At 43.5% G+C, this 26,880-nt stretch overlaps 2 protein-coding genes and 1 long non-coding RNA gene across 6 annotated transcripts in view; 1 reads left to right on the forward strand and 2 right to left on the reverse strand.

Moving 5' to 3' along the window:
- Window positions 1-7,203, reverse strand: part of PSME4 (proteasome activator subunit 4) — a 64,786-nt gene extending 57,583 nt beyond the window's left edge. The window contains exons 1-3 of one of the 2 annotated variants that reach the window (XM_042880840.1): window positions 6,986-7,203; window positions 943-1,083; window positions 301-417 (exon numbers count right to left, since the gene is read on the reverse strand). In XM_042880840.1, coding sequence (XP_042736774.1) covers window positions 301-417; window positions 943-1,083; window positions 6,986-7,161 — 434 coding nt within the window. In that variant the 5' untranslated portion in view covers window positions 7,162-7,203. The remainder of the gene's footprint in view (window positions 1-300; window positions 418-942; window positions 1,084-6,985) is intronic. The other variant, XM_042880849.1, reaches the window with a different exon arrangement.
- Window positions 7,204-9,119: 1,916 nt separating this feature from the next.
- On the reverse strand, window positions 9,120-22,839 carry LOC122190980. Of its 3 annotated transcripts, none has more exons than XR_006182271.1 (5): window positions 22,687-22,839; window positions 22,310-22,470; window positions 21,046-21,134; window positions 12,447-12,530; window positions 9,120-9,908 (listed from the first exon to the last, which is right to left on the reverse strand). It is a non-coding gene; the product is annotated as an uncharacterized LOC122190980 (long non-coding RNA). The 3 variants fall into 3 exon arrangements; XR_006182272.1 differs by having other exon boundaries at window positions 22,810-22,835; XR_006182273.1 differs by lacking the exon at window positions 12,447-12,530.
- Window positions 22,840-25,883: 3,044 nt separating this feature from the next.
- The window catches only part of ACYP2 (acylphosphatase 2), a 46,677-nt gene continuing 45,680 nt past the window's right edge, over window positions 25,884-26,880 (forward strand). The window contains exons 1-2 of the mRNA XM_042862236.1: window positions 25,884-26,038; window positions 26,545-26,561. Of these exons, the coding sequence (XP_042718170.1) occupies window positions 25,969-26,038; window positions 26,545-26,561 (87 nt within the window). The 5' untranslated portion in view covers window positions 25,884-25,968. The remainder of the gene's footprint in view (window positions 26,039-26,544; window positions 26,562-26,880) is intronic.

Here is a 26,880-nt window from a genome sequence, read left to right on the forward strand (position 1 = left end):
CAGTTCACCTACATACTGTTTAAAATGTCAACATTAGCTCTGTTAAGCCGTGGGTTATTATCCCAAAGCAAGTCGGAGACCCTCGCTTCAGAATATTTAGTGCTGAACCTGACTACATTCAGAAGGAAGAGCGTAACAAATACAAGTTATTGGCAGAAGGATACACACGATTTAGCACAGCCCTACATGCAACTACTGAAAGGCAGATCATTGAAATATCAACCAAGTATCTTTTTTAACTGTACTTTTATGTATCACAGGAACTTATTGCCAGTCAAACGTTTCAAAATGCAGACTTACTTGGGAAACCAATTTAATCCAAGATGCTCTGTTTTGGAGTATAATATCCTTTCCAGCATTTCGCAGAGCGGTCTCCACGGTAACTCTAAATCATCCCTGGACAGCAGTTCTTTTTTCCTAATAAAAGAAATACAGCATTTTAGGATTAAACATCTACACCGAGCGCACACCAGAACACCCCAGACCAGGAATGCTGCTCTGAATCACACTTATCTTCAGCATTTGGCACGCGCTGCAGGAAGGTCAGGCAGCAAAAAACAAGCCACACATCATTTCTGCATGAACTCAAGCTGTCAAGATCTCCAGCAAGAGTCTGAGTAAGTGAAATAAACATTACTGAGCTGTGAGACAGCCTTCGCCTTCTCTCTGTCTAAGATTCAGTGTTAACACTTAGCACTCTGATGTTTGCTTTTTTGTAACGTGAAACAACCGTCCTCCTTTTACTCACATGACCACCAGTATGGCTTTGAAAGAGGCACGGCATTCATGTCATGCAATCTCTTAAACCAAGACCATCTGTGCAGAGAAGGTTAAGTGCAGCAACAGTAGAACATACTATTAAAGTACAGAATATGAAGCAAGTGAATTGGATCAACTGCTTAAAGAAGAAAATTTCAGTAGTCAGCAGAATTCTGTACTTACTTTAACAGGTTTATCAACAGGCGTGCAAAACCTTGCATCATGCTGATCTCCAGCTTTGGGATTGTTATCAACTCATACAACAATTTGATAAAAAGCACATGATCTTCTTTGCTAAATTTTCTCCCATACAACCGGATATACCTAAAAAGAAACCACAACATGAGTAAGCAATATTCTTAAGCACGTTCATTTTATCTGAGACCAGCTCTTGCTACTCAACAAACCAAAGTGAAGCCCATCTCACATATCTGACAAACAAGAACAGAATCAAAGAAAACCATGGGAATATTTTGACAACTGAAATCAACTATGGGAAAAAAAAAACAACAGACTGACAAATAAAGCACTCCCTACCCAAATGTCCAGATTGGATCTCTGGCATAGTCTGACTGCTCTTCTATACATACAGTGCTCAGAAATTAGAATAAGCCTCTCAAGAAAACCTGCTTTATAATCAGTGGCAATCCTAACAGTCCATCTCAGATTTCTTTTTGCTGGCTGAGAAGACAAGGCAATGATGTACCTGCAAGGAGCAAACCTGAAAGTGTTAGTAATTACTAGTAAGTGGAACTCCTAATTACTACAGGCTCCTCTGTACTCACAATTTGTGTTGCTTCTCCTATGGGAGAAATTGGAATTTAACCAATCTTGGTTTAGCCAGCCTAAAACCAATTTTAAAATCTGAAAGAGTTATATAAAACCAGAAGTGTGCTAAAAAGCAGTTACATATCAAAAGCACTATTTGTTTTCAAACTAATGATGTAAAGGAAACATTGCTTAAAATAAATAACCAGAAAGAACAAAGACAGTTTACTGCCTTCCAAGATTCCAGAAACAGCATAACATAATGTTCACACCAGATACCACAAATACAAGGGTTGTATTCTTTCACCTCAGCCCAAAATATACTTGCTACCTAATTTAGTCCCTCTATATTCCCACATATTTAATTTCTTAAAAAAAAAACCAACAAAACCCACAAAGCAAAACCACCACAACTGTCCCAAGCAGCTGTACTGCACTCATTTTGAGCTGGAGAACTTTAAGGAGGGGAGAGGCCACAACATAGAAACTACTTTAAAATGGAGTTTCAAGTGAAGACCAAACCTGACACCTTCCAGCATGGCTAACCAATGTTTTCAGACACTTGCTGCTGCTGTGCTTCACTGCTATCTCCCTTATAACCACTATTTTAAAAGCCAGCTTCAGAAAAGGTGCTTGCTATTTCCAAGCTGAGACTGAAGAAAGGAATACACTTAAATTCATAAAAGTCAAATTCATAAAATTATGCTAGAACCATTCTAAGGTCCTTTTTACAGCCCCAGCAGAGCATTCTGCACTTCACACAGCTATGAACTGCTACCCACCTGAGAAGTGCACTCCCTTTTTATGACTGCTCCAGCTACTCTTAAACAGTCACACCAATAGTGTCCTCTGAGCAGCTGTTAGACAAAACGTACAGGACACCAACTGTGAAAGCAACAACGTGGGGTGAAGCTTACTGGTTATTTTTTGTTTAAGGTTCAGTATAGCTTGGATTGATCTGTTTCTAAGTGCACAGCGGCGAAGCTTCGAGGCTCTGCTCTGGTAATGTGAAGAATGCCAGCCCTCACAGTACTTATTTGGTATGTGGGACAGCACACCACACAGCACAGCACTGGAGCTGCTGCAGGAAAACGTTAGGGAGGAAACACTGCTGAAAAAGACCTGCTGAAGGGAATACTTGGGTCGTACATGCTAAATAACTTCAGATGGGCAACCATAAGCAGACGCCGACCTAAGAAAGAAAACAAAGTTAGCTGCCTCCATTACTGAATTTGTTTTCCAAAACTGACTCCTCCAGCACTGCAAAATGTGGTCGATTACTGGATCTGTTTGACTTTTAAATGCTTCGCTCTCCTCCACAAACACTAAGGCCTCACTGAACTGGCAGTGGGAAGCTGTCCAGAGAAGTTCAGCCCTCTGAACACAGCACACCCAGCACACCCTTCACAAGGTGCCACAGGAGCACCTGGGGTTTGGACTCAACAGCCTGACTACTTTTTTCTACTTCACCACTTCCTCAATTTAAAACTCTTTCACCTCCTGCTCATCTTACCCAAAGCCTGTTTCCTTGAATAGATACATTCAAGGAAAAAAAAATAATCCCCTTGCTTTTTCCTTTTTCTTTTCCCTTCCCCCATTCATCCTCCTCCCGTTTCCTTAGAACACGCAGTGGGACAGCAGCAAGGCTTGGGCAAACCAGCAACAGTTTTCAAAGAGGAAAAAAGCCTGCACAGGACGACTCTCACTTCTTCTTCCCTGTCGAATTCATCAGGGGATCTGCCTTAAATGAGCAGCGTTTTCATTCACGTCCAACACAGAAGGAAACAAATGAAATAGAAGCAAACTGTGTCCTCCTCCACAGGCCCTTAAATCACGTGGATCAGAAACAGCACCCACCTACACAGCAGCTGAACACATACACTTTGCACTCATGCAGAACTGCAAACACAAAGAGTCTTCTGAAAACAATAGGTGACAACTGTTTTTCGCCCTTAGCCTTCCTTTACTTCCCTTTATCAAAAGAGAAGGAGGCTGGTCAACGCGATGACCGAATCCCAAAGCAATTCACCTACAGGAGTGTGCTTCCCTCACAGCGTATGTCTGATAAATAACCCATATTAGTAATAACACTAAAGGCTCATTTCACTGTGGAACAGAAGCTTCTGAAATCAAGCTCAGCCTCTAACAACTTCCACGTTGTTGTCTTTCAATCATAACACACACATCTCCAGACATTTGCCAGCAGCAGTTCTACTACACCAAGTGCTATTTAATTAAGAAACTGAGGGGAAAAAAGTGCGAAGAAATGTACAGAACAGAAAGATGTCACTTTGCTGAGTTACTTGAAGCCAAACTGCTCCCACAGCTACCTGCAAAAAAAAAAGTCCTTAGGAACTGAAAATTCTCTTTGCAGTTCCATCTTTCCTGCGCTGAGTGCAAGGTCTCTGAGCAAAAAAAAAAAGAGACCAAAACTCAATTCCCTCCCCCTCTATAGGTATTAAGTGCCCAATCTCTCACTCCACAACTACAATAGGCCTATTTTTAGGAAATGGACTCTCGTATCAAGTGGACATCCTAAATTATCCTAGAAGTTGGCTGCCCTACTGGAGTTAAAAATTACCTTCACTTATGAAGCTGAGTAGAGCACTCTCTTGAATTCCTAGCTATCTGCTTTTGCTTTCTAACACATAGGACAGCATTACAATTGGCCTAAAACTCGGGTTTTGGCAAACTGCATTGAAAATAGTGACTCATGCTCACTAAAACTACTCCAATCAGATGTGTGTGTACACCATACATGCACGTAACCACTGCGTACCCAAAATGAAGGCTTATATTTTTCTGTTAACGATGGGAGGGAAACAGGTAGGGATAAAAAAAAAAAAAGATTTATATTGTGATAGCAATTAAAATACTTCAGCAGGTCCCACTGAGAGGCCATCATCCTTGCTGTGCCCTATCATCCAAAACGGCTGAGATACAGTTTTGCATACCTGACATCTAAATGTCATTTTGTAATAGACAAACACATAGGTGCCATCGTAGGAACAGAAGCCCTTCCCTCAGCTCTAAAAACTCCACCCTTACCTATTCAAGCAGAAAGCACAGAAAGACATTTGCGTGTTTTTCAGGCTGCAAAGTCAACTGAACGTGCTTAATTGCTCATACTGCATTAATGTGCACATTTACAGGCTATGCCCTAGAAGAAAACCTATTTAGTTTCAACATGAAACGTAAAGAAGTGAATAAAATTGAAACGGCAATCTATTTTTGACCTATAAAACAACAGAAGTATGATGCAAGTCCATTTAAACAAATGATTTTGATGCAACGTGTTCTGTTGTCGTCGGTTTGTTGGGTTTTTTTTGGACACTGTAGCAAGTTATACAACAGCTGACATTTGGTTTTCTGCTTTCACAACAGGATTAGTGTTTTATAAGATAGAGATTTTACCAGCCAAAGTCTGGGGAGTCTGGGGGTAATGACTGCTTTTGAATGCCAGTCTTTGAGGCAAGCACTTTCCCTTGCACAAGAAGTCTCACTGAGTCATAAGTTACTTAAGTGGCTGTCTTTGCAAGAGAAAGCTGTCTTGCTACACTCTGTATACACATTCCACCAAAGCGATCCATTTACATGACTTACTGTTATGCATAAAATGCAAATTACGCAAATTAGACTATAGACTTCTTATCTGATAAAGGCCGTTTTTGCTCTTTCCCCTGTTCCTCCCCCACCTCAGTCCATGACATCAGCAAGACGAGAAAGCTCCTTTTAAGATAACAATGTGCAAGTCATGCTCTCAACTGCTGAGAGTATAGGAACTAAAAGACCTCAGGGTCAGCTGTGATGTCAAAGTAAGGCAACAGAAACCGATTTCAAATTTTTTAATTCCCAAAAAGATTTGAGTTTCACTTTCATTCTTTGTAGCCCACAGGGTTCATTCACAACCGCATGAAGTTACAGAGCACCTGAGAAGGCACAACAACACGAGTGCACACACCTCGAGTCTTTGGTAGAGTGGGTTTTTCTCCTGACTTATTTATGTCTATGTACATCTTAAAATGCTTGCATTAGCACTTTAAAGTGTACGTGGAATAAAGACACGTCAGACATGACTGAATTATAAATGCTGTGAGAATACTGGCCTTTCTGATTCAGGTATCTGTAGCAACCAAGCAAAGCAGAAACCTTACTACTATGAAGATCCATTGCACTCTCCCACCAAAAAAAAAGTTAAATTCATGACAGTTGGTGAGCAGGGAGAAAGGGACTAAGCTGACACTGAGATGAACTACTTGCTATCAACAGACAACAAAACTTAGATTTTCTAGTCATCCTCCTATAATTTGATACAGATACAAAATCAGAACACAACAGAGTTGGGAAATGTTTCATCTAGGCCTAAGCTGTAATAAAAGCATTTAAGCCCGCAGAAGAACTCTGTCAAGTTCAGCTGAGCAGCAAAACACCTCTCATGTTCAGCACAGGCTTATTTTTAAACCAGCGCCACTGTTTCCTTCCCTGCCTGTGACCACATGTGCTCCAAGGCTTGCCTACTGCATAGAACAGGCCAGAAAGAAATCTTTGGACTAAGAGGCATCAGACAAGTTGCACAACACACAATGAATTCAAACTTCAAAGAGCAGGTGGGAAACCACAAATTAGAGCCTCCTGATTCATAGAGTGGCACAGCGGCAGCTCTCAGCAGGTTAAAATCAGTGCCCTGAAGCCTGAATCGCTAACGGTCACGGCGCCGACAGGACGTGGGGCAATTCTAACACAACCCCACACGATTTTAAAGGATTTACGTGCCACGTTTAGCCGAGGTGCCTCACGCAGACCTTTATCTTCGTAAGAGCTGTCGTGGCTTACTTCAGCTGGATTAGCATGTGGAGTTCTACCACAACTCCAACGAGGCAACTGAAAGCAGTGGGAGCTCCCTGAGGTTGGGCGGGGGGTCACGAAGCAGGGCTGAGCTGCTTCCAAGCAGGTTAAACTGTCACATAGCAAAACCAAGTGAGTCATTTTGAAACCATCGACGTAGCTCTATCTAAGAATGCCTCCTGGCAAACACAGGCAGCTCCGTACGTACGCACCGAACATGCAACGCAGGATCCCTATCGATCTACAACGAGATCAAAAAAAGGGCAGAAAGGAGAATTCCACGAGAGGCTCTCTGGACTCTGTAAGCACACAGCTCGTCATTCCTGGCACAAATACGACTTATAACTACGGAAACGCGTTTAACAACGAAGCCAGGGCGCTAAGCACGGCACAACTCAGCAGAGATAACGCCTCGCTCGGCCCGCTCGGAAAGGCGAGAGGTCACACAGGTGGCCAAGCAGGCAGCAAGCAACCAAACAAAGACGAAATAGCGCTCTGGGGCGAAATAACCAGCTGAGAAAAGCCAGCTCGATCCGCAGCGCTCGCAACGTTCCGGGCCGGCTTTGTCCCGCCGCCCCACGCCGCCCAAACCTCCCCGGCGCCGGGCACTCACGTGGAGAGCTTCCTGGTCCAGAAGAGCCCTCCGGGCCACAGCTCCTGCAGCTGCACGGCCCGCGCCAGGTTGCCTTTGATCTGCGCGAGGAAGCGGTCCGCCTCGGCCTCCAGGCGCTCGCCGTAGGGCAGCAGTTTGTTGTAGACGATTTCCTTCTGCGGCGGCGGTAGCTCCATGGCCGGTCCTGCGCCTCCTCCCGGCCCGCCGCCGCCGCCCTCCAGCGCTCCGGCAGCGGCGTGCCGCGTCGGCTCCGCCGCGAGAGAGCAAACGGCCGACGACCGCCCGCCCCGCTCGCTTCCGGCGGAAGGCGGGGGCCGAGGGCGGTTCCCGCTCGGCGGAGCGCTTCCTCCGGCCGAGGAACGGGGGCCCGTTGGCGCCCCGCGGGCGCTCTGTGGCGGCGCCGCCATTTCACGAGAGCCGCCCCGCGCCTGCTGAGCGCTCCGAGCGGCGCCGGCAGGCTGGGCGCGGCGCGCGGCTGTGGAGCGTTGCTGGGGAAAGGCCCTTGCTCCCACTCGAGTTTAGAATTCACTCTCTGTGGTTTTGCGGTTCGTTACAGAGCCATTCTGTCAAGCGGCAGGGATCCCGAAGTACGGCGCGTAAAGCCGTCCTTCCACCGCCCTCAACGGCTGCGGAAGAGAGCTGAACGTCAGTCACAGAAACACAGAACTGGGGATGTGGGAAAGACCTCTGAGATCACCCAGTCCAAGCCCAGCACACCGTGCCCACTGCCCACGTCCCTCAGTGCCTCATCCCACGGCTCTGGGGCACCTCCAGGTGACCCCACCGCTCCCTGGGCAGCTGTGTCACTGCCTCACCGCTCTTGGGGAGGAGGAATTGTTCCTAACAGCCAGCCTGAACCTCCCCTGGCACTACGTGAGGCCGTCCCCTCCTCTCCTTGCCCAAATGTGAAACAGGGATGGAGTTTGTGATGGAAATAATTAGTCACGGGGTCTGATAGCAGATTGTGAGGCTGCCTAAGAAGCTTATGGTAAATAATAATGCTGGTCAGTGAGACAGGGCTTGGCAGTGCCTGGTCCTGCCGTTGGCCTCTGTGGGTGCTGGATAAAGCTGCGATGAATGTGTGATAACAGGCAGTGCTGATAGCTGTTATCTCCAGCTGTCTCCTAAATATAATTGTTAATTGAATTTCCCCTCAAGAGTTACATTGTGACCATTGAACAGCTTCAAATTCATTAGATATAAAGCTACTGACAAGGGCAAGTCCTATTTTCTGGTCTTTAAACTCAAACTAGCCCAGAAGAAAAAACAGCTAACTGAATGCTGAAAAACACCACAAAGAGAAGAAATGCAACCTGTATGCAATAAAGCCATGATGCTCAGGTGTTCTCACACTGTTTTCCTGAGGAGTGCATTTATACCGTATTGTCACTGAGTGGGCCAGGAGCTGGGCTCGATCCTTATGACTCCCTTCCTACTGAAGATGTTCTGTGTTTCTCTGATTAACACGCCTTTTGTGCCACCCACTAGTTTTATTTCCACTCCAGTGCAGCAGGAAATGATCCAGTGTGCGATCCATACACCAGTTTGAATGCTACCTCCATTTACAGCCATCACAACATAGTCAGCACAAGTGCTGTAGCTTTCTTCTGCACAAAAGTACCAGTAAAGCAACACTGTGTGAATAAGGTTTACCCAGACACGTAAGGGAGGCTCTATGCTACTTCATACCTCTCCCATCAAGTATTTTTCTTGTAACATCTTGGGAAAGTGGAAGTCTATAATCCCTTCCGGTGAATCAAATAATGTTTTTTCAAAGCTTCAGTGAAAGTATTTGTTCTGAATTGTGGGATGAGACCAGGATAAAATACTTTGCTATTTCCACTACTACAAACAGCCAAACATTTTCAAGCAGGCATTGCCGAAAACAAGAGAGTTTTGCTTTTTCTCATTTGCCCACGCCTATGCTCTTAGTAGAAGAAAGGCGATGATTTTGTGTTGCGTGCTCAGAACTTTCACAGTGCCTTTCCATTCCTAGAAGAGTTTGTATCACATGTTCTTGTGGACTATTTCTGTCAGCATTTACATTATTACTAAGCAGTTTGGACTATCATTTTTATTTTTATTTGGTTTTATTTCTTGACATCTTTTGTAGAAGCATTAAAATCACTTTCTATTTCCTCCTATCTACCCTTTGCAAAGAATTTATATGTGAATTTTTGGCTTGAGATACAAATAAAAGTTGACTTCTGTCAAACTTGTTTGCACATTCTGTCACATTTCCTGTTTTGCTGGTGAAAACAAAAATAAACAGCAGGTGAAGCCAAACTTTGAAATGAATACTTGTATCATAAACTCTAATTAACTGGGTTCCTGGCCTAGAAGTGGTAATGAAGAATATGTACGTATAAGGATAAGTAAAAATACTTTTCAAACATTCTAGATGTGCCTTGAAACTGAAAAATCTATATTTACTTCTTTTCTGTCTCTTCTGGGTAATTCTTTTTTACTCAAATGTGCTAGCAGTTGGTTCAAATGGCAGCTGTCGTTTATTAAATGTTCATTAAGTGTTTATTAAATGTGAAGCATATGGATGTTGTTGTTTGGACTTGGAGAAGAAAAAAAAAACATTGAAATTCTAGTCCAGTTTTCTGAAACTGAACTTGGCAGATACATAAGGAATGCCAAAGGTGCTCTCTGTGGCTTCATAGCTACACTGTTTTATGTATATATATATACATAAAGCACAAAAACATGAGCACTGCCAGCCTCAGGGTGCTCGTTTAACTGGACCATCGAATCTCCTCATGTGTGACTGCTGTACCTCAGGCACACAATTGCCTTCCACCAGAATTAGACACTTACTTTCCTGGCAAAAACGTGCAAAATGTGCTATCAGCACCTCAGTTGTGCTGCTAACTAATTTGACCTCGTTGTTCTCAGAAATGATTCCTGTTTTCAGAATCTGAAAGAAGAAGAAAGGAGAATTGAGTCCATCAGCAATTACAACAGTAATCATGCATATAGAACTTGTGATTTCAAAGTATTTTCTGCCTATTGAATCATTTACATTTGATAATTACTAAAAAACTAATCCTTGCTCCCCAGTGTACTGACATTCTGCTATTTAGAAGGAAAAAAACATGACACATGTTGCCAAGTGAGTCAAAAATACATTTGTTCTTCAAGTTTGCAATATGTTTTGGCTGTAGCAGTGTGTAAAAGCACATTTGGTTCCCAAGTCATATGATGAAGGACTAGCTTTCATAACAAGGAGCCCGTCTGTGCTACTTGCATCAACAGCTTTTTCCTCTCCTATTAAGTAGGAGGAATACGAATCGAGAGCAACCTAAATATGGTTGCCACTTGTTTTGTTTGGCATAAAATCCTGAGAATTGATGAACCCAAGCGTTGTAGTTGAGAAAAAAAAAATTAGCCTTCCCATTCATGTGAAATTTCGACTGTTAACAGTGGATCGAGTAGCAGTGTTAACACATTCCCCTGTTGGATGGCATGCTGCCTTAGGTCAGCTAACACCAGCAGTCATCAGCAGTTAGGAAACTTGTCACTCGACTCTGACGGCGGTTTCTGCTCTCTCAGCTGTCAGTCAGGTACTTTTCCTACGTGGATGTTTTCCTTGGTGACCCATCTGTACTTTCTGACCGAAGTTGAATTTTTTAAGGGACGGATTTCCATGTATATTAGGCTTTGGAAAAGAAAACCCAATCCAACATGAGCTTCATACTGTCTCTATGATATTTACCCTGCCCTGTGATACTCCTGTGCCTCAAAAGGCACCAGTGCAAAAATAAAGCGGAGTAGCTGTTTTTTTGTTGTTGTTGTTGTCAGTGATGAAGATCCTCAGACTTTCTCCTCCCCATGTTTCTAAATCGGTCAGTCACCCAAAGCAGGCGCTGAGAGGTGCCAAAGGCAGCCAGGAAGCTGCTGCCATGCTGCTCACCCACTTGCAGAGAAGATTAACATTAACATACATCGTCCCAGAAGAAGCATCCGTAGTTATTAGCTGCAAGTCTTTAGACTAACAAGGCCATTTCCATCGCAAGGAGCTGCTCCATCCCTTCAAACAAGGACGTGAGAAAGGACTATAATTACAGCTTTCTGTTGAAGTGTTTACTGCCCTGCCCCTGAGAAATTAAGTCACTGTAAGGATTTTTGGGTTGTTGCAATTCCTTGTGTGGAATAAACAGTGAAGAGCAGTAATTACTGCTGCTCATCTTCCCTCCTGCCCCTAAGAACTCAACTGCAGCTATTACTTTCTTGGGGAACAATGAGCAAGATGGCAGTAGGATTAGTCACTCCAAACAATATTCTGAAGCGTGTGAATGCAATTCAAATCACTAGTTTTAATCAAATGAACGGGGGCACTGATTTTAAAAACAACACATGATGCTGGATCGTAGCTAGAAATCTCATCTGGAGACATCTGTTACCTCTTCTGCATTATTTAAAAAAATCTGAGAAACACTGCTCTGCCTAAATATAGGAAACATTTTGGTGAGCTAGAAGGGTGCAACTTAGAAATACACTTACTGCATAAACTTTTTTTAAAGCAGAGAATGTATCTATTCGAAGGATGGGGGCAAAAGCAATGACAGCATGTGAATAAGGTGCCAAGGAACTTAAGCTTCCTGTATAGTACAGGCCAAAAATAAGTTCTTCTGAAGCGTGACTCAAAGTAACTAATTTTAGGTCCCTAAAGTAAGGCTGTCTGAATGCTCTATTACGTGTTTCAGGTTGGATGGGTGGCTCAATGTGATCTAAAGCACACATCCTGCACACTGATAGAGTTCTGTTTCAGTAGTCCCACATGTGATAATTTTCTCAGGTGTGCCTATGCTCTTTGGAAAAGAATTTGAACAGAATAGGAATTGAGTCATAGAATCACCTAAGCTGGAAAAAAACTCCAAGATCATCCAGTCCACCATCCACCTTCCACCAATATTCCCCCACTAAGCCACGTCCCTCAGCACAACATCTGCACGGCTCTCTGACATCTCCAGGACAGTGACTCCATCACCTCCCAGGGCAGCCCTTTCCAGCACCTCACTCTTTGGAGAAGAAACTGTTCCTAATATTCAACCTAAACCTCCCTTCACGCAACTTGAGGCCATAATTTGAGTCCAATCGTGAGGTGTTTAAAGTGGGCACCTGTGCAGTTTGTAAAACTTTATTACGCAGTCAGTGCTGACTCAATACAGGCAATGTTGCTATCTTTAACCTTCCATTCTTGGTGGTTCTGTTTACGAGAGTCTTGGCAGTAAAATTCATCCTCAGTGGTATTGATTCATAAGATATTACTTGACCTCTCTTTAACAGCTAATGCTAGTGGGTTACTGTTCTTACAAGGAGTGCAGTCTGTACAAACACAGGGCCAAAATTATCCCTTGCAAAATCATTTATAGCAGAGCTGATGTTCCTTCTCCACCTCCTGTTCCCTTTAGTTGCCTTATTGCGTAAGATTTGGAATGCAAAGTTGTCTTACGTCCACACATGAGAATTTAGCTTTGACAGTCTGTTCCATCTACATATCTGAAGCTCCTGAAGATACCCCTGGAAACTGTTGTTGCTGTAGGGAGATAAAATAGTAGACTTGAGCCTCATTATAGGAATATCCTGCTGATTTCTTTCCAAATCATTTGTAGCTATTTGAAATGAATAATAATTCCTCTGATATGACATAAATGCAGCCCACTCTGGAATAAAAGGCATTACCATCTTTTTTCTTCCCCTCTTGAGGGGCTGGAGCACGGATTTTTCTGCCTCACCATTTTTCCAAACCGGAGCCAGAGGCAGAAGAGCATCTAATGACAGCAAACTTGCAAAGCTCTGTTCTACACATTCTGCCACTGTAGGAAACCAGGGAAACAGTCCCTCAGCAGCCATCAGTCTCTTGCATAGACACTGCTCATTAAGGACGTGGCAGTTTCATACAGTCACTCCATGTTTGGATCTGCAGCAGACCTCTCAAACAGTTACTCCAGCTCTGCAGACCTTATCCCCTTTTTTTTTTTCCAGTGGTAAATGCATGTGTTTCACCTTCATCTGCAGTTCTCAGTTCTGTGGCTCGTCTATTCAATTCTCCCCTTCTGGTCTCCTTCTGGTTCTTAGGTTATCACAATGGCTACTACATAGAAAACTTTGGGCAGGATTTATCTTTCAGAATGGGAACAAATCATGAAATTTTAACTTGCTTGATATTATCCAAACTTCAGGATTAGTCTCATTGACATCAGTGGGACACCACATGCAGTGTACTTCTCAGCATTAGAAAACTACATGTAAATATATATTTAGAAAAGCCTTCAAAGCCCTTTTGGATACGACTGATGGATCAAACCTATGAACAACTGTTCTTCATCCTACGACATCTACAGTCTCTCCTCTTCTAATTAGTCATTAGCAAAAATATGAATGCATGTTATTCTGATTAAGAAATTTGGCAATATGTATTAAAAAGAAAAAAGTCTAAGGTCTATTTTCCCAGCCCAGGATAAATCAAACAACAGACAAAGTCCTTGTTTGGATTTTCAAACTTGTTGAAAAAGTGAAGGCCGAAAAAAAAGAAAGTTGTTTTTCATGGCTGTATCTTGTGTGGTTGTTGAGGCTTTAACTCTTCCAGTGGATTGCTTGCTCACTGTCTCAGTGTGGAGTAGCAATATTTAGGTATTTATGAATTACAGAAGAGAGGCAAGCACATTCAAACATTCCCTTAAGCAACCAATCCTTTCCCTCCTGCTAAAGAATTGCCCATAGTTTGCTTCTGACTGCATGGCTTTATGCACTGAATCTGCGTGGTCGACTTTGGCACGTTTCTAAATGTGCTTAGCAGCAGCTTCTGTCAGAGTGCATCATGAAGCCATCCAGCAGATTAAGAAACCTTGGAGGGCATGACATGAAACAAGCGAAGAGCTATTTAGCATTCATTTGGCCCAATCTGGCAAATTGCTTATGCTTATATGCTGGTGAAATAACAGTGTTGGGGCATGACTGTGACAATGCAGGTCCCGTTGACTAAAGCTGGGATTCAGGAAACTCTAAACTGATGGGATTTATTGTGTGTGGTGTCCCACTAAGAAGAGATCAAGGTGAAACTGACTGCAAATTAGTAAGTAATTTACTCATAAGTTATGCAAGTAATTTATAACTGTCAAAAAAAAAAAAAAAAAAGTCCATTTGGAATAGAAGGAATGTGCTCTAATTAGGGAACACAATAGGACTGTAAATTCCAAGAAATTCCAGGGAGAGGGAAAAGTTGCTTTTGCCACATTTCTGTGTTGTAACTTAAAGGCTAAGCCTGGCGGAAAACTGAGCCATGGTTAGTGCAAAACTGGAAGCTGCCCCTCTGCTGGACAAAGCGCTGAGAACTGGGTGAAAAAATGAAGGGGCTTAAAAGACTCAAGGAGAAAAAGGAGAATCTGTGTTGAACAAAAAGCACAGAGAAGATACCTCGTAATCTCACAGAGAGCTCTGCAGGACAGTGCAGTAGGCGTTAGCTGTTATTTCCTCAGGCATGCAGTGATACCGCTATCTACAACACCCATGTGTTTTCCTTTTCAGTAACGCTGCAGGAGATGAATGCAGAATCTGATTTATACTTCCTTGGTTTTGGCAAATGCATGCTAAAAATCCTGTAACCGTGCCATGAATTAATCTGATGACCTCAAAACCTGATGAGACACAGTTGGAAAAATGGTTGTCCTTAGAGATGTGAGCCTTGCTCGAGTGGAAAGGATGGAGCAAGGGGTTGGTCATCAGTACTTGGAACAGTACCATGAGGCCCCAAAATTTAAATAAACTGCCTCAGAGTCACTCTGGTTGTCCCCAGAAAGTGAACATCTCTGAAAAGCAAGCATTTTGAAATGGGAAGTTGGAAGGAAAGGCAATTTCGCGTGGTGTCAGGGGTGCCTGGGCTGTTACCAAGTCAGCATCACTTTCAGATCTCAACAGAGCTTAGAACAGCTTGTGCTTTAGGTGCCGAGCAAAACACTTCTGCTACATCAGCTCCGGCACTGAGATTGCAGCCGTGAGAATGGCCACAGAGCTGAGACCGCCATCCCTGTGTATCGACTGCCATCACATTGCTGCACACAGCATTGTATGGCGGCACCCAGGTCCCCAGGAGCCTTTCAGGGAGTGGTTGGTGCTGTCAAAGTTGCTCTGCTCAATATCTTTCTTATGCCAAAACCTTTCATGTTAATCTCTTCTTGTTTTTCTTCCCTGGATTCCCAGGCTCCATGCCATTTTCTCTCTCCAGCCCACACAAATAAATCTTTTTCCAGAAAAGTTTTTAGTTTCATTAAGATTGATTTCAGCCAGTGTTTGCTGTAAGAAGAGCTTCAGAAATCAGCAAGAACAGCTTCCTGTGCCAAGACTACAACTTAAAACTGAAGACAGAACCAGGCGTGCATAATATTTTACTCCCCTCTGTGCACTCTCCATCTTCTTCAGCTCATGGAAGGCAGACCTGAGTCACAGGCTGTATCACAGTGTCTAATAGCACATAGATGGGTTTTTCATCTCCTTATTCATCTGCTTTTTAAGCTCGTTTGTTGTTTTAAGATGAGGAATGGCTAGAATGCGATATTTGGTGCAGCCGGAGTTGTGAAGCAGCCTGCGCTGTTTTGGTCCATTGACACTTCTCATTACATACCTCTCTTCAGTGCTTTTCTGGACAGACCAGAGCATCACATCGATCTCAAAACTGGCTGCAGTAACTCCAGAATCAGTCTGGAATTATAAGAGGTTCATTCAGAAACCAGCACTGCGTTTCATTGTTTGGTGCGCTTTTGTTCTGCAAAATACTTTGTTTAATGACACAACTTCAGCTGTCTGAAACGTTCAGTCATTTACTTTGAGACGCTGTAGCTCTTTGCTGTTGCACTTACTTTTACTCCCCAGAGCTATCTAAAACCATCAGCAAGCTAACAAGTGATTTCCTTTTTTCCTGACTATTGGAGAATAGTTTGTACGAGTCCTATCACAAATCCCCTTTGAATTTCCTTGACAAGTTTCTCTTCCCCTTATATTTGCTCCTTCAGTTATTAATCTACCAAAAGTCTTTTTTAAACCTTGTGGAAGCTTGCTTAAGCAAAGGATTTTGTCAGAGGCTTTTCAAAAATCCAGAAACACCACATCAAACAGATCCACACTTCTCCAAATAACCACAGATTTCTCAGAAGCGTTCAAGTAGATCTGAAACGTGAATTGAGGCTAAAAATATACATGTATGAATTCATTTTACCAATACAAAGCCAAGTATTTCTACTAGGTTGGATGGGGAAGGCAGCATCTAGTGTGAAAACGGATGGAAATCGAGGTCTGGCAACAGTGACCTTTCTAGCAATGCAATGAAACCATTTGGTTATGACAAAAGAAAGAGGACAAAAACCCCAAAATATGATGTCTGCTTTGTTACCTTGGGCAAACACGAGGCCTTGCCTGTAGCATACAGACTGCATGAGATCTGCTTCTGGAGCCTCAGCACACCTAGAAGCAAACAAATCTTCCTCCTGACAGGTGGAGATTTTTGCCAGATTTACTCCAAGCTGTTTCTGAAACACACTCCCCTCATTTGGTTGGAATCAGCCAGCAGATTAAGTGCTTCAAATCCAAAAAACAAAGTTATCATCCATACAGCAAGGCTTGATTGAAATATCTGATGACAAATGCTTCACTAACACATTTCAAGGTTCTGAAATACTAATTAGGCCTTCTTTTTGCTGCTTTTGAGAAGAAATAGTGGGCTAACGCAGTTAATGAGAATTAATCAAATAGTTTCACAGTGCTGCAAAATGTAATAGCTGTCAACCCACCTCCATTATACACTGTTCCTTTACCAACCCACACCTTCGTGCTTTCTTTGATCTTTTCCAGAGCCCCAAATCCTCCACAGAGTCTGACATCATTGTTCTAATGGCTGTGGGAAGGGTAATGTTTAAACTTGCCTTTGTTCAATGGGAATAAATAACTACCTGCTTTAAATGACCACATCTCCCCCTCTGCGTTGTGCAAGAAGAGAAAATGTTATAACCATTGGCAGCAGATTGGTCCCTGCTTCACACAGATGTTAATGTGCTTCCTTATGTGTGGATAGATCTTAAATGGAATGTGAGACTGATCTCCTGCTTTGCTATCGAGCCATAAGACTAAGATGCTAATGTGCTCTTTTCAAAGGGTAAGAGGAAATCCTGGGCTCAGCCCCTTCTCCCAGTCCCAGTCAATTCCCTCTACCTTTCTGAGCCCCCTGATGCCCGGTGCAACTTCAAGAAGCATTAAGTTTTAAATTAAATAATCCAAGAAGTACAGAGATCACACAGACAGTGCCAAAAGAACAGCCTGCAAAGTCGGGGACTTTAACGATCTGCTCATGCACAGTGCTTTTCCAGAATAATGTTGCTTTTGTGCTTTCGTTCGTTTAGGATCCTATCTAATTTGCATAAAGCTTCTAGGTCTCGGATTCATAACATTAAAATATTATGGTTGAGTTGTTCCTTGGTTCATACATTGCTTCTAAATTCAAGTTATACTTAGCTTCCAAACTGAGATGATACCCAATGACATTAAATGTTGACGGGCATTACAGTAGGTGAGTGAGGGTTTAGATTTGACCGTGGGGCCAAGGATAATTTGATCCATTTCAGTGGGGAACTACCACACCTAACCCCAAATTTCAGCCTTTCACTCCTACACTTGAGAGTTCAGTGGCATACGGTAGATTTTAGTCACAGTTCTGTTGGAGAGTCTCTGCTACAGGATTCACCAGTTCGTCCCCTCGTGTCTTATTTACTGACATCTTGTTATTTAAGCAGATTTCAAAATGATGGTGTGTGACTTCACAGCCAGTTGCATCCTATTGAGCGTTCATTTCTGCCGTGCTTTTCAGTTCTCCATTAGGTTTTCAGACCAAGATTTTAACAACTATCAACTGCATCCAATTTACCTGAAGATTCTGTTTTCTACAGCAGTGGAAACACTATGCAAAGCTTAACTGAGACTGAGAAATCTGAACTTTTTGCTGGTAGAGGCTGAGTAGCTTGTCATCCTAACCCTTTATGTGAAGGAGCATTAAGCAAAGCAAGGAACTGGCAAACAGCAGTGAAAACATACTGGAAGCTGCACCAAAGTTCAGCAACAGCCACACGTCGGTGTGCAGTTGGCACTGTGTGGGCTGAACCCAGGGCATGGGGAGGGTGCAGTGCAGTGCTGACTCACGCTGTGGCAAATAATGTTATGCCTTTTAATACACTGGACAAACACAGACTTGGAAACAGTGAAAAATATGCAGCTGAGCTTTCTGTTCGGATGAAGGAATCTGAGAACAGCTTTCAAGATTGCTGAAAAAATCATCCTTTTTTTTTTTTTTGGTATATTTGTGACTCCTCCATTTTCAGTTGATATACATTTCCTGCAGATTTTCAAATAGAATAAATTGAATTGCAATCAGAGATTCAACTCAAAAATGAATAAATGTCTCTTTAATAGATTTTCATAATCTGTCTTACCCAGAGAAAAGTATCCTTCGTTTCACAATTGCACCTCATTCCTGCCATGGCTTTCTGGCAGTATGTACATTTGTAAACAACTGCTGTCAAGGATGAAGCACACGGAGAGCAAAATGTCATGAAAAATCTACAACGAACTCCCTGAGAGCTCACTGGGAACTGCAGCCACTGCCATTGAACCTAGCTTCAACGAAACAAGGTCAAACATCCCATTTGTTTATGTTTTTGTTGCTCTCTTTTTATTTTTTTTTATGATCTAATAAAAAAAAAAACGTAAGAAATACGGTAAGCTTTGTAACGTATGTACACAAAATGTATCCTTTAGGCTGCTCCAAAACTAATGCCTCCTATTTTGTGATGTTGGCCTATAGTATCAGAGGTGGATGATGGTGGGATGGCAGCAGTGGTGAAACCTTCCCATCAGTATCCCATTGTATGCTGTTGCTGTACAACAGAGGGGCAGTCTGACGGGATGCTGTCTGACATGGAAGTGCATAAGAAGCAAGGGTGTGTCACTGAATCCTTGCATACAAAAGAATGGCACCAAAGACATTCATCAACGCTTGCTGAACGCAGATGAGGACAAAACAGCAATCAGAGCACAGTGAGGTGGTGGGTGGTGCATTTCAGCAGTGGCAAAAGTGACACAAAAGACAAACCACATTCTGGATTGCCCATGCACAGTTGTCACATCACAGAATGAAGAGGGTTTCCATCAGCCCATACACAAATTAGCTAACAGTGGTTAGTAGTGAGAAAAATAGCAATGAGTAGAAGAGAATTTGCTCTATCAGATAGTGTTAGTGTGCTCTTTGTATGTGCTGCAGTACCCATGGAAATAAACATGAGGCATTGCTTTGAGAGCAATCGGTGTATATCTCTGTCCCTTACATTTCTACTTGCTCTAGAAAAAAAAGGCATAGGCTCCCTTGCTCAAAACACAGAATTCACTGTACTTTCAGTGACTTTCTCTGTGGTCATTAAGGATATTGCCCAAAACATTTCAAAAATACAATCTGCACACAAGGAAGATTATTTTTAAATTCAACTGTATCATGGCTTAGAAGACTTTTAAAACCCATTCTGATAAATAAATAAATATTGATAGAGAAACAAAGAAGGTTGTATGCGGCTTGCAGAGGACGGTGCATAAACATTTTCTCATCCAGGAGTGTGATTTTTATATGAACTATGACTGCAGGATTTTGGAGCCACACGAGATACAGATGCACCCAGAAGAGTCTTTGGAGGTACCACAGCTCACATGACCCACCTGCTTCAACACTTTATCTCAGGTAGCAGAACAAGCTGGCTGTGATCTCTCAGGGATCTGATTTCTACCAAGGATCAAGGATCCCCGTCTCTTCACTCACGGCATCTGCAGAGCTGCCTGGCAAACGCACCCAGCCCAACTGGTTGATTGCTGCTCAGCCCCTCACACTGCTGTGCAAACTGCTTCTGCCCCAGTGACAGCAGCAGTTCCACGTCCAGGAGGCTCCACGTGCAGGCAGCTGGGTCAGAATAGTGCAGACCCTCCCCAGACCTCATGGGACACATTTGCCATCCTCTCATCCAAGGGATCCCATACTTGGAATGAGAGGGTGGCTGGAGCCCCAGTGGGTGCCTATGCCTAACAGGAAACTATTCTCTTCAGCAAGCAAAATGGTATGGGGGAGCCTTCACCAGGAGAACAGCCCTCAGCATCTCTATCCTTCCCGCTCCTTTAACACCGGGCCAACTCTCATGCCGTAGGCACCAACTCCCAACATCTCCATGTTTTGTTCACCATAGGACACTGTTAGAATGGCATCACCATGCCCTACTGATGTGAAGAGTCAGCCTTTGGTTCCAAGTCCTATAAGTAGGGGGACCCTGTGCCCAGAACTCCAGCATCCTCTGAGCTGCTGTGCTGGGGCAACAGGAGGAGTCTGGAGGACGGACCCGAGCTGCCTGGGGCTGTGAGGAGGGCTCAGAGCTGGTACAGAAGTGGCTGCTGCTATGGAGGAACAGAAAACTTTGGTGCTGATGGGAAGAAGGGTGAGGCTCAGAATAAGGATGTCTGCTCAACATTGAACAATAAATGAATCAAAACAAAGAGAAAAGAGTAGAAAAGAAAAAGCACACAAACAATATTATAAAAGATCCTGTCCCACAAAATTACCAAAACCAATAAATGTTCCTCTGTTTTTTGGAGCTTGTGAGTCTGCGTGTGGATTTCTGTGTCTGCTCCTGGCCACTCCAGTATGGGAAAGATGCAACCATATGGGGTGAGAGCCCAGGGCCTCAGGGCTGGGGAGGGACAGCACACCTGGCATCCCAGGGCTGGCTGAGGGAGCTGCCTTTGGTCAGCACAGTGAGGCAGAGGCTGGTGCATTTCAGCAGAGAGTCACCTTTGCTGCTACAGATTATTATGAGTATGGCAACAGAGGTGGTTGTTAATTGCTGGCAAAAATGCACAGCTAATGGTGCAGACTATGTTGGAAAATAGTGTTTTGTAGCTGAGAATTTGCCCTATCAAATATTGTTATTGTGCTCTTTCTATCAGCTGTATTTACCATGGAAATAAATAGGAGGCATTACCTTTGGAGCAACATATGTATATACAGCACAAGACAATTCCTCTTTTCTCAGTGTGGCCCAGGCAAGTCACAAGCTTGGACACTCATGCCCTAGAAAGAATGAAGACATAGTGAGTAAGAGCTTTAATAAAGCAGCAGCCTTCCGTAGCATTTAATACTTACCACTGTTCTACATGAAGGATCTCCCAGCAACTGCTTGGAGAAAGCAGAGTATCACAACATTTGCACAGCACCATCTTGCCATACTCAGATAATGAGCTTACAGTTCTGTCACTCTAGAACTTGTATTACTTTATGTAAATAGCTTATGATTTTAGAGCAAATGAGGGACAAATTTTAGTCCAGTAAACACAAAATTTGGCTGCACTCCTATAATTAGATCAGCACAGACACAGTTCTTCCCCTGCATAACACTTCCCTTGCTTAAATGGGCCACTGCACAGGGGTGGAGGTCCTCCCACACAGACCTACTGGGGCTCTCATTACAAATGGATCAGGAAACAGGTGGCTGCAACCAGCCCACCTGACTGTGCTATGGGTTTATTGCAAATTTGACCTCAAGGACTTTATATCTAGCTTCCTGAATCTTAAGTTTGGCAGTTTTAAAGTATACCAGGGCATTTTTTTTATTTTTTATCTTATGGTACAGCTAAAGGAAAGTTTTCACGTTGTGTTTCAACGTGAGAGTTTTGCACAGCACTACTTTACATTTTTGGCTTGCTAATTTCACACCCAGATGCCATCTCCCAGCAGAAGCCCCTTCTTCTGTGGTTTTGTACAGAGCGCTTAAGCTTGGCCAGGAGAAGTAAGCAGATGGGGAAGTTGCATCAGGAGTGTTTGAATGTAGAAATACTTCAAGTGTTATTAACTCAGCATCAGAGCTTAAGCTTGCTCAAGTATAATTTTTCCCTCTGGTGACAAAGCTCCCACCCTAAGAGCTGCACTGCAGAAGAAGAAAACAAGGAGGAGCACACAAAGCCTAGATCTTTACTTCAGTTGCTTCTTCCACACGCATTATGCTCCCTTTAAGTTTCTTCTAAATGTGCCCAGTAGGACTGGTGGCCAGTATTGTTGAAGCCCTTGTTGGTCAGGAGCCCTGTCTTGCTTTGAGACTGAAAAATATCCTGTAATTATTTATGCATTTCTAACACTTTATTAGTTCTACAACTAAATACTGTCAATACATTTAATACAGAACAAGGCAAACTAAGGTTCTGCAAGAACCCCCAGAGGCCTGTCATGTCATCCAGGCTTTGAAATCTCACCTGTGGTGTTTAAAGAGTTAGCCACTCCATTGGAAGGAAAGTGCAGGAGAAGGTTGTCTCTTCCTTTGTAAGCATTCAAGATTAGGCCTTCACACATTTTGTTCTACTGACACGTTGTAAACAAAATAAAGACTCCCAAAGGGTCTCAAACAACATGAAGCCTGCAAAAGCAAAACTCCTATTAACTTTGTTAAGAAATTAAACTTCCAGAGTAAATATAATTTAGGGGGGGGGAAGTAAAGTAATGAGGGAAACAAAAAACTACTGAAAAGAAAACTAACTTAGCTTTTTACTAAAAAAAGCAAAGAAGAGAATAATGCTTTAAAAGACAGACTACATATATTTGACATAAATCACATTAATACTTGAACACATACCCTAACTTACACAGCTTGAAGCCCTTTTCCTGAGCACTCATCATTCTCCAAACACCAGCAGAAGCTAGGGAGTGGGAGCTTCTTTTATACAGAGCTTTCAATATCCTTTGGGAAAGCACTCACCAGAATCAGCTGGGAGCCGTTTGTAAGTGAGTCAGGTTTAGACTTTGCCTCAGGTAAACAGCGGTGAAATAAAATTGCATAAATGATTAAATAATCTAGAGAAAACAATAGATAAAAACTTCAGATAGCCAATGGCAGAGAGAGGGGTGAACTCTGAAGAAAAGTCAGGAAAGTTAATGGTTGGTGCAAAAAGCTCTACGAAACATAGAGCAGAATTTCAATCACAGACAGGTTTGAGAAGGAGCCATAATACATAAAAATGGTGCAGGGAAATAAAAGACAGCTAGAGGCTGAAGGATAAATGAAGACAGCAACATGGGAGGTTATGCAGCTTACAGAATATCTACAGGAGCACCAAAGAGTAATTTTGGGAGTAGGAAACATCCAGTGGATGTGATGGTGTTGTATCACAGAGAGCCACATAGAAAGAAAGCAGGAGAAATTGTTTAAGAAAGTTTTAATGGTTTTCCACCTATTCAGAACAGGAAGTGGACAAAGAACATAACTAACAAAGCTACAGCTTTCAGAATAATCTTATTAACTAACATGAAATCTATCTAAGTGTAAAATCCTTTTATCACAGAGATTGCAACTGATGGTGGTCAGTGTCAGGGCCCAGAGGACATCAGTAGGTCTAATTGTCCTGGTAAGCTCCATCTGGGACCTCTGCTCCTCAGTCATGAGGCTCCATTTAGGTTCAGAACTGAGCACTTGCACTTGCTTTGAGCTGCAGGGCTGGGTCTCTGGCCTTGTTGGTTAACTGTAAGTTGGCTTTGTATCATAATCTTATTTTTGTTGTCTTTTGATTTTTGGTGGTTGCTATTTAAGATTATGGCTTATGGGGGTACTGATGGCTTTTGGTGTTCCTGCTTGCCCTGTTCAAGTGCTGTGGGAGTGCACCTGTAAGTACTGGTATCTGTTTCAGTTCCTTGCTCTGCCCTACTTGTTCTGTTTCTTGATGCATTGTTCTAATAGCACCATTACAAATTCTGGTGTTTTCTAACAATGATTCTCTTCTCTATCCTTTCTTCTGTGCGGTGACTACAAACTGGCCAGTGAAAGAAGCTTACTGTGATTGAATCAAGCACTAGGAGGAATTTCCAGAGGCTTGATGTTTAGAGTAGAAAAAAATGACTTGATGATGAAGATAGCCTTTTCTAGAACAGCGTTTCATTTTTTTTTCCCCAAATGCAACAAGTTTAATGAGTAAAGCAACCTTCTAGGCTTTCAGAACAAAAAAATCCTTTATAAGCAAACTTAAGTTGGAGTAATAATTGTTCTCAGGTGCTACCGTGCTGGGAGTGGAATTCAATCTGAATATCAGAAGTGAGAATACAAATGAAAATAATGTATTCTGAAAGAGACAAAAATAAAAGCAAACTAATATGAATTCGAATTAATAAGGTTATGTGATGATCAAAAGAAGAAAGCTTACAGTGAAGGGAATAGGGACAAATAAAAGATGAATCTTATGAAAGAAACTGCTGTGAGCCTAACAGTGACCTGTGTATATTGGTGACATAGTGATCACGACAGGAATTTGTCTTCCAGGTATTAATTACAGTTGTTGCTGCTTTGCTTTAATACGAAAAGGTCACCTTTATTTACTGAGTACTGAATATTAAATACAGCGTATTTAGCTGGAAGCAATGAGACAGATTCTGTATTTCATTGCCAGACTGATGTACAGATGTTGTGGTACTGTGTTTTCTGTTCGTCCTCAAGTTCATCCAAACGGTACAGGAGTTTAATTGTGCTCATAATGATGAACACATTCTGCAGTATAACCAAAGGTAACCTCATGCTGTACTGTAAGACAGTGTTTAGCATTTATTGTAAATGGCTGCAGCCTTAGGAAGTGCAAATAGTTGGTTCTTAAGCCCACATAGCTACTCTGGAGTAAGCAGCTGACAGAATGGTGGGGGAGAGGCAGAACTTCATTGACTTCACACAATCTAAATTTCTAGATGATATACGTTAAAGCTCTTTTGCTAAGTAATGTATTTGAATATTGTTTGATGACTGATATTGACAACTTAGACCCTAAAATACTTGGGGTTTTGTGGTACTGTCTTTTGGTGTTCTTGGGGCTGCATGTGATGTCTTTCTCTTTTGTGTCGTTACGAGATGACGAGAAGCACGATGCCATCTAGTGAATGAATGGAAAATTGGAGAAAAAATATTGAACTGGCTTCTTGTGGCAAGGAAGATGGGAGGAGAAGGGCAGCAGATGAGAACTTCCTGGTTCAGAGATGCTCACAAGATGCATTTCCAGCTTGAAGTTGTGCTAAAATAGATAAGAGCACACAAGACAACAAGAAAACTTATTTGAGAGGCAGGATTGCTTTTTTTTCAACCCCGTGATAAAACAAAGGCTGCCGTTGCATTTTGCACCTGCAGATCTAACCCTCAGTACCATCATTAACCCCAGTTTCAAGGTCTGAGTTGCAACGCTTTGTATTTTCGACAGGACGCCGTTTTGGTTTTGACCCTTTCTTGCTCATTATTGCCGATAGATGGCAGCAAATGACCACAGATTTTCAGTCCCTACCGCAGCCCGCTCCGCCTTGATGGCTTTCTGTAGCATCATCCTATTGAAAACCAAAATGGTGCCGATTCTACCGTAGCAGAACGTAGGACTGCAGTAGAGGCAGAACACCTGATTTAACGTGTTAGAACGTTAAGGCAAACGATGGAACTGTCGGTTGCGTTCCCGCTTCCACCAGTGCTGGTGCGGCTGGAAAGCGCTTTTTGCAGTGTTGGTCTGCTTGCAATTCCCCTGCAGTCTTTACATCAGAACGCGTGAACGACTCGGGCTGTGATGCGTTACTCTGGGTGGGGGGGCTGCCTGAAGGGGAGAGCCAGCAGAACGACGATTTGATTTCTATCGCAGTCACTCTTGGCAAGAGGTTGCCGAGTTGCCTCAGCTGGCACACGACAGGCGCGCGCCGTTCCGTCGCTCGGCGCGGAGCCCCGTGAACGCCACACACAGGGCACGGCCCGCGCGGCGCCTCGCCGTTAGGCGATCGCGCTCCGGAATCTTGAGCCTCGCGCGCTGCCGTCCGCGCGCCGCTCGCTGACGGGACTCGGCGGCCCGGCTCGGTTTCGGTCCGTGGAGCGCTTGCTGCACGGCAGCGGCACTCCGTCCGCACGGCCGCCATGTCTGCGCTGACGAAGGCCTCCAGCGCGCTCAAGTCGGTGGATTACGAAGTGTTCGGACGAGTGCAAGGTAACGGCAGGCTGCGCGCCGGCTGGGGCGGCAGTGCTGAGGCGGCGCCAAGGGCGCGCGGCACAAGCGGCGATCCCTGACTGTGCGCATGCGCGCGGGGCGGGCGGTGCCGAGGCGTCGGCTCCAAGCCGGGTGGGCTGGGGGGCTCGCGGCCCCTCATGAGGGGAGGAGAGTGACTGTGTGCGGCGCCGGAAGGCCGGCCGTGCTCTGCGAGGCGCTGTGCCGAAAGGCCGTGTCGTTACCTGCGGTCAGGCCCGCGTTTTCTGTCAGCGTGCTGGCGGCAGTTTTGCCGGGTGTGAGGTCAGGGCAGTTCCCAGACTCTGTGTTTTCATTTGAGAAACCGCCGCCAGCTCCGTTAGTGAAAATGGTCGGGCAGCCTGCGCTCGGGGTCAGTTTCCCTCAGGATGCGCCCCTGTGCAGTTCGTAGTAAACTTCCACAGCTGGGTTTTTTCTTCAGGAACGGTGCTGTTTGAAGTAATTTCATGCTGTTTTTCTTTCTTTTCTAGGTGTTTGTTTCAGGATGGTAAGGCAATGTCTGATTTACCAGTTGTACCTTGCGGTGTAGCGTTTCCAGTGCTAAAAATAGGGCAGCTCATCTGGCTATAAACACGTCCACTTGGTGGCTTGAGGGCTAAGTTAAGTACTGTGTTTAAAAGAGGACTTTTTTTTTTTTTTAATAAATGTATTATTAAAGATATTTTTAGAAGCTTATTGATGCGTTGTTTGCATGGTTTCTAAAGACTGCCCGCTTTGTGTTGTAACAGCCACAAGATAGACATGCAGATAGACAGCAGGCATGCAAGATAGACAGGTGTACAGATCTTTAGAAAGGTTAATTCAGA

This window comes from Lagopus leucura, unplaced genomic scaffold (assembly GCF_019238085.1).
Source record: "Lagopus leucura isolate 7727_CA_CO unplaced genomic scaffold, USGS_WTPT01 Super-Scaffold_73, whole genome shotgun sequence".
NCBI lineage: Eukaryota > Metazoa > Chordata > Aves > Galliformes > Phasianidae > Lagopus > Lagopus leucura.